This window comes from Miscanthus floridulus, chromosome 17 (genome assembly GCF_019320115.1).
Source record: "Miscanthus floridulus cultivar M001 chromosome 17, ASM1932011v1, whole genome shotgun sequence".
NCBI lineage: Eukaryota > Viridiplantae > Streptophyta > Magnoliopsida > Poales > Poaceae > Miscanthus > Miscanthus floridulus.
In genome coordinates, this window is record NC_089596.1 from 81951775 (window position 1) to 81959514 (window position 7740).

General features: G+C 47.3%; 1 protein-coding gene across 1 annotated transcript; it reads right to left on the reverse strand.

The window, feature by feature from the left end:
• Positions 1–262: 262 nt before the first annotated feature.
• LOC136517405 (uncharacterized) lies at positions 263–6392 on the reverse strand. Its single transcript, XM_066510960.1, has 13 exons — positions 6082–6392; positions 5872–5986; positions 4824–4894; positions 2733–2779; positions 2520–2664; positions 2391–2447; positions 2160–2308; positions 2064–2113; positions 1854–1915; positions 1655–1755; positions 1433–1487; positions 1316–1363; positions 263–597 (listed from the first exon to the last, which is right to left on the reverse strand). The coding sequence occupies exons 1-13, from the start codon at positions 6251–6253 to the stop codon at positions 419–421; spliced, it is 1251 nt and encodes a 416-aa protein (XP_066367057.1). The 5' UTR covers positions 6254–6392; the 3' UTR covers positions 263–418.
• Positions 6393–7740: the final 1348 nt, after the last annotated feature.

A 7740-nucleotide genomic window follows, 5' to 3' on the forward strand; every position in this document is an offset into this window, starting at 1 on the left:
CCAGTGCTTCATGTTCGGAAGATAGTGGGGAAGAGAGAGCGCCCTACTGCAGGACCTTGCGGCGGCTCGGTCGGCCAGAGGTGCAGTGCTGTGAGAAGCTTGAAACAGTTGAAAAGGACACCACAGCCCAAGTGATATTTTTTTTCTTTTTTTTAGAGGCAGATCCGCTAAGCAGGAGGAAGGCATGACAGGGAGCCGCGTCCTACAGGAGGTACGCCCGTGGCCGAGAGTTTCCGAACCCGCAAAGCGCAGGCAGTCCACAGGGAGCAACACTTCGAAATAGTATTACATGAGGTGCATTCTCGGATTGCCTGCAAAGCGCAGGCAGTCCACAGGGAGCAACACTTCGAAATATTACATGAGGTGCATTCTCGGATTGCTTCATGGTACGTACATCTCATGAGATTGTTGGCTGAAGCTACACGACCCTGCCGATCCGGGTGTCAACAATGAGAGTCGGCTTTGAAGGTTCTGAAAACTCTAGAGCTTGTGCTAGTGTTAGCCTACGGTTCCTCCAAGCATCTTCTGCCCATTGCTTCATCCGTTCACCTTCCGCCTTCCTGTTAGACTGAATTAATAACAGCTCTGCGTACTCACCTGCAAGTTAAGGTTAGTTTGAGTATTGTCTCAAAATCTTAAGAATGAGCCAAAAGGTTACAATTCGCATAAGCAATATTGAATTATTGATATACACAAGAACTGGTACCAAAGATAGCTTATATTTAAATTGATGCAGTTGTCAGATTTGTCAGAACCCGGCAAATGCAAGGCTTATTAAAGATCAATGGGAGACAAGAATGGGCATAGAATAATCAACGGATAGACATGGATCTGCTCTAGATCAATTAACTGAAAAATTAGTTAATTGAGGGCTAACACCTATAGCAAATAATGGAACTCAGTATTAAAATGATTAGAAATCATTATTTCCCACAGTTAGCTCGTATGAGGGTACAATGCAAACCTGTTGGACTAGAATATAAAGGTACGGTGGAATAAGGTTCTTAAGACAGAATGTATGAAGATGCAGTTCTGTATTCAAATGCAACTGATTGTAGTGACACCTGATTATAAACAGTATGCCACCTGTTGCAACCTGCAACAGGTAGTTTGCTTTATAACAGCTTGATAGCAAACTCAAATACTGAACTAATCATCATTACAGATCACAAACAACATAGCATCATCATTACTGTGCTAACTACTAAGTAACCTGATGTTAAGAGTTTCATGGACTAATTCCTAATATAAGAGCATTAGTGTAGAAGATACTAAAAAAAATTAGATAATAATAGTTCAAATTTAAAAATATAACCTCTAGCCAGGGAGATGATATCTCCCCATTCGACCTGCTTGCAGGTACCTGCAAAATAAAAATAATGTCAATATGTCAAAAGGAACCTTGTCATCGATAGAAGATCATTGTTTTTACCCTCAGAATTAATAGCAGGAGCTTTCAATACTTCTAGGGCCTTCCTGTACAATCCCTGCAACCAAACAGCTGATTAGATATATTGTGTTCATGTATAGGTCACATAGATAGAATAAAGTTCCTCACAAGTACGAGCAGGGAGAAGAGAGAATTAAGGATAAATGTTATTCATAATGATTTGGAGTGAACACAAACTGTTCAAAGAGTGAAGGATTTACAGACCTCCTGGACCATAATTGAAGTAGAACCTTCCGATTTTGCCTTCAGCTTGTACATTCTAGCTATACAGGTCAATATAATACCGACCTTTGGGTGGTTTGCACCTACATGGATTAAAGGTTATATGATTATTCAATTGTGGTCAAGTACTTGAATGCAACTATGTTCTTATATTCACTTTAACAAACTTATTGTGACAAACCAAATTGTTCTTCAGCCTTCTGTAGAGCTCTTGTGAGATAATCCTCTGCCTCATCAAACTTCCTGGATTAAAATGAAAAGGTGAGCCCCCATAAAAGGGATGATATCAATCCAAAAGGTGAATGATCTCTGTGGGTTCATAAATCAAATATTGGGATTAATCTATAATATATAACAAAAGAATAATGGTCGAGATGATTCTATTTCTCACCCAGAGTGAGATAAAAGCTGGCCATATGAGCAAGTGGCCCCAAGAGAAGCCTCCTCAGGAACCATGGCCATATGAGCAAGTGGCCCCAAGAGAAGCCTCCTCAGGAACCATGTTTCCAGCTGCTAAAAGGCTTCCAGACATATCATCCATGCAAAATGCCTCAAGAATTTTCTCATACACTTGTGCTGCCATTTGAAAATCCCCAACACAATGCAAATATTCACCATATGAAATGGCAGCATTTTCTGAGGAAAGGACATCAATGAGACTCAAGTATTCACTATGGAAAAGAAAAATGTGAATATTCTGTTTCAAAGATAGTTATACGTGTTTGGTTTTCGCCTCCAGAGAAGTCTCTGCACCAATCAACAAACAGCTGGGCAGCTGATAAAGAGCAAATGTAAGCCAAATTTTGTAGTCTGATCTAACGACAACATTCATGACATCAAAAAGAACCTGATTCAGTTTCTCCATTCAGGAGTGCAACAAGTCCTCTGATAGCATTAACCCGAAATTTAAGATGGTCCTGATCAGACCATTTGCTATCATCTTTGATTGACAGATCAACTGAATCATCTGGGGAAATCAAGTAGGACATCTCCTGTATTCAAAATACTTTAAAACCTCACATAAGGACACTGAAGACTAAATGAGCTTCTAGTACCAAACCTGCTCTGCCTCCATGTGTAATCCCATTAGTGCTTCCCACGCTGTAACTGCACAATCAATTAACAATCCCCATCAGAAATGTCATTCAAAGAGTTTTGACTATATTAATAACCCCAACTCTATCTCTTGAAGACCTAAAACTTGTTCACTTCTATTTTCGGGCAACTTCCTCAGAGACATCTCTAGTGATGTGTTTCTTTTTTTGGCACATGAAAGCCAAAGGATCATCATCCACTAAATAAGAATACTTGAGTATCTATAGCATTTGTTTCTTATTTATACCAATACCAAAAAAACATAAGATACTGTAGTACTTATGTTATGACCGGCACCCATTATACAAGGTGTAGGCCCATGTTATGGCAAGTGGAGCTGGCCCAGGGGCCACGTGGTACTGTAGCCCGCGGTACTGTAGCGCGTGAAGATTAGATTGGTTTGTTAGGAAAGAGATATGTTAGATTGATTCGGTTATGATATTTCCTTAGGGGTCAAGTCAGTCATCTCTATAAAAAAAAAGAACCATGTATCAGTTATAATCAAGCAGAAACAAGAATTGTTTCCGGCTTCCCGAAGGGAGCCGGGATTTCCTAACCCTAGCCGCCTCCTGCTCTGTCTCGCGTGAACAGTGCCGCTGCTACTGTAGCCCCGCGGGAATTCTAGGGCTACAGCAGCAGCCGCCGCGCTCACGCCGGACGAGCAACTGGAGCGGCGTCGACAAGGGCTTTGCTTCAACTGTGATGAGCCCTACGTCTGCGGCCACGTGTGCCCACGGCTCTTCTACCTCGAATCGGACGACTACATCGATGACGGGCTGGGGGATGCCGCGGCGATGGATGACGTCGCCAACCCCGCGGCTCCGGACGCCCAGGAGCCTGCGGCCGCTAATGCTTTCGTGGTCTCTCTACACGCACTTGCAGGGATGCGCACGGACAATACGATGCTACTCCTGGTGATGGTTAAAGGGGAGCGGCTGTTGGCGCTACTCGACACTGGCTCCACGCACAACTTCCTCCATGGCGCGACGATGCGCCGCCTACGGCTTGCCCCGACGGGCGGTGAGCAGCTCCGTGTCACCGTGGCCGACGGCGACCGGCTCCCTTGCGAGGGCATTGCTCGCCACGTGCCCATCCGCATCGGCTCGGAGTCCTTTTCCATCACGTGCGTCGGATTGGACTTGGGCTGTTTCGACTTCATCCTCGGCGTCGACTACCTACGGACCTTGGGTCCCATCTTGTGGGATTTCGAGGCCATGACGCTGTCCTTCTGGCGTGAGGGCAGACGCGTCCTTTGGCAGGGCGTGCGCAGCCTCGACGCGGCGGCTCCACAGCAGCACCTCGCTGCACTCTCCGCCGACGCCCATCAGCCGCTGATGGACTTGTTGCTGCAGCAGCAGAGCGCGGTCTTCGACGAGCCCACAGGGCTCCCACCGCACGGCACAGTCCCTCGTCGACGAGTTCCGCACCCTCTACCCTGCCTTCCAGCTCGAGGACGAGCTGTTTGCGCAGGCAGGGAAAGATGTTATGACCGGCACCCATTATACAAGGTGTAGGCCCATGTTATGGCAAGTGGAGCCGGCCCAGGGGCCACGCGGTACTGTAGCCGCGGTACTGTAGCGCGTGAAGATTAGATTGGTTTGTTAGGAAAGAGATACGTTAGATTGATTCGGTTAGGATATTTTCTTAGGGGTCAAGTCAGTCATCTCTATAAAAAGAGAACCATGTATCAGTTATAATCAAGCAGAAACAAGAATTGTTTCCGGCTTCCTGAAGGGAGCCGGGATTTCCTAACCTTAGCCGCCTCCTGCTGTGTCTCGCATGAACAGTGCCGCCGCTACTGTAGCCCCGCGGGAATTCTAGGGCTGCAGCAGCAGCCGCCGCGCTCTCGCCGCCACGGCCCCTCGCCGGCGTCGAGAGTACAGACCACGTCCTCCTCTCTTCCACCCCTATAACCTACGCAGTAACTCTAGGGCGTCAAGCCCTAACAACTTACAATCTATTTGTATTGAATGTTTAAACAATAAGCATCTACAGTCTGTACAAACCACCCAATATACAGAATTACCCTTATATAAACGTAGAATTGTGAAATCACCTCTGAAAGCTGCAGAAGGGGCAACTTGTTGGGTTGCTTTGAGCTTTTCCATTGCATCTTGGCGTCTTCCACTGCACAAAGAAAACATGAGTTTACTGAAATAACTCAACTCTGCTCAAGATGGATGATCTAACTGGAAAACAAATCAAGGATCCAGTTGGGGGTTTTATATATATTGCTAAAAGCTCAACCTAATTACACCACATGAAAGCAGTAACTATCCAAAACAGATTGATCATATTAGGTAGTTGTAATGTTAAAGCAAAACATCTATAAAAGGTATATCCTCCATTGATTTATCCTCCAGATTCAGATTACCTCATGAACCAATACATAAGCAATAGCCCAATTTGCACTCTGGTCTCTGGAAGACACATCCACTCATCCTCTGTTCTTTACATAATGTGTGCTATGCCTAAATCCTTCCTGAATGCCGCAGATATATAAATCTAACAACTTAGGCCAAATTGACCCAAAAATAAGAGCCCAAACCACCATATTACAGGGTTAGCGAAAGCTGTCAAAATTTTGATTGGATTTAAAGCCAAAGTGCAAAATAAGAGCCGTTGATGTATCATCAGGACTATCACCATGCACCAATACATTGCCAATATGCAAACCAGTAGACACACACTCTAGCAGGGGCGAAGCTACATATAACTGAGGGGATTATGCAGTGGTGGAGCCACAAACTTTTAGCAGCCCAAAAAATGCAGCGTTCCTATTTAATAGGAATAAATTTTTCCTTCACATCGCGCAGAGGAGCCTGGCCAGCCGACCAGGGTGGCCAGGCAGTGGCTCCTCCCTTGGGGCTATGCACACCCTCCAATTTGCTCTAGCTTCGCCACCACACTCTAGTATCATACTATCATATATGCCCAAAATCATCCTAACTGCTGCACCTATACAAAGCTAAAACTCTAGAACTAGCCGCCCAGATCAAGATCAATTGGCCCAAGCCGGATCCACCAAGTTGCAGCCTTACAGAGTCCGCGAAATTTGTAAAAAAAAAATTGTTCGCAAAAATGAGTGGTGCAGCGCACCGTACCTCCGGTAGAGCAGCGTGGACATAGCGAGCATGAGCAGGCCCACAGCCTCGGCGCTGCCCTCGCCTCCGCCCTGCAGGTTCGAGGCGCCTTGCTCCAGTATCCGCATCGCCTCCTCTGGCACACCAGCGACAGCAGTCCAGGGCACATGAGCGAGTTCCTCAAAACCCTAATGCAGACTAGCTCAAATCGAGGGTGGGCGAAGGGGGAACCTGGCGAGCTCCGGTGCACGGCGCCGCCGAGGGCGTAGCGGACCATCTCCGCCGCCACCCTCTCGGTCTGCGTCTCGCCGGCGGCGGCGGTGGCAGCAAACTGGCGGGAGCCCCGCGGCTTCGGAGCGATGAGGGCCCTCCTGAGAGCCGATCGGATCCAGCTCATCGCCATGGCTGCGCGCCGGCGCCGCGTACTGAAGCGCTAAAAGCGGCGGAGAGCCTGGTGGAGTACCAAAGGACCCTTGGCAAGGGTGACGTGTTCAGCTTGGACGATGCATAAACCCTGAAGAAGTAGCAAAGCGGTGAGCCTGTGACACGCGGCTCTTCGACGAGTTTCGAGAACAACGGATTTGGATTATGGAGGGCGGTTTAGCTCGTTTCTCCTGTATACAAATTAACAAGGGATATGCTGTTGTGCAGTGACATAGACGACTTTATATGAGTTGAAATGTTTATGTTATAGCTTGTAGTTTATTAGCATATTTTTCTACAATTTGGTGAAGCCACGTCACCGAGGGGCCCACTTCTCGCACACACCGTCCACCCAGGAATGCACCTTTGCCTCACGTCGAGGAGTGTCTCCCCATCCCTGTCTCCGTGGGGAAAAAATTCCCCATCCCCATCCCGTCAAGTGCCACGGGGGAGACTTTCTCCCCATCCCCATCCCCGTGGGGAATTAGTCCCCGTGGGGATCTCCATGGGCCGTAGGTATTTCATCGTCATCTACAAAGTTTGCACTTTAAACTTTATTTAAGTACCACATATATGTTCTATAGCATTTTCGCTTAATAAAAATTGGTCAAAAACTCTAAGTGATATAACGGGACTATGAAATGTAACTTTCGTTTCGCGTTTTCGTTGATCGTTTCGACAGGAGCTAGGGTTGCAACATTGCTTATATATCACAGGTATTGGACATTGCCAGTATATGAGCCTTTGGAATCGGGTCCTCGCGGGGAGCGGGGACGGGGGCCTGCATACCATCCCCGCTCCCATGATCTCCGACGGGGATAACTTCAGCCCCGTTTAATCTCCCGTTGGGATAGAATTCATACCATCCCCATTCCCTAGTGGGTGAATTTCCCGCGGTAACGGCCCCCGTTGACATCTATACCTCCGCCTGTTGTCCTTCACGTGAACGCAAGCATCAATCCGCCTGTTCTATTGCTGCGCAGATGACCCATGGTCTCCGGTGGACTCATGCGCTACCCAATTCTCCTTCACGTCTTGCCGTTTGCCATTTCTCCTTCCTAGCTGCATCCACATGCAAACCGCTGCACCCAATCCACTCGCAGCAATCAATGCACCGGGAACTGCAGGCAATTGAGCGGTCGACTCATAGTTGTATTTATATCCCTTCATGCATCTGTTGGTCACAATTTGCATGGCATGAGCCATTCACCTCCCCTCTCCAAGCTCTCCTTTTCCACATCTCGATTGCTTTGCTTTTCTACGGATGAAGTAATTTTTGTTTGATCGGGTGATATGCATGATCCAGATGCAGATGGAGCTGAACTTCAGTTCCATGATGGGGTTCAGCATGACGACCCGTACAAGGCGCCGGCGGCCTGGCGCAGAAGGCCATATATATATTTACTATCATTAAGCCGGCGACTTTGGCCGCCAACCAGGGTGGCCACATCGTCCGAAACTCACATG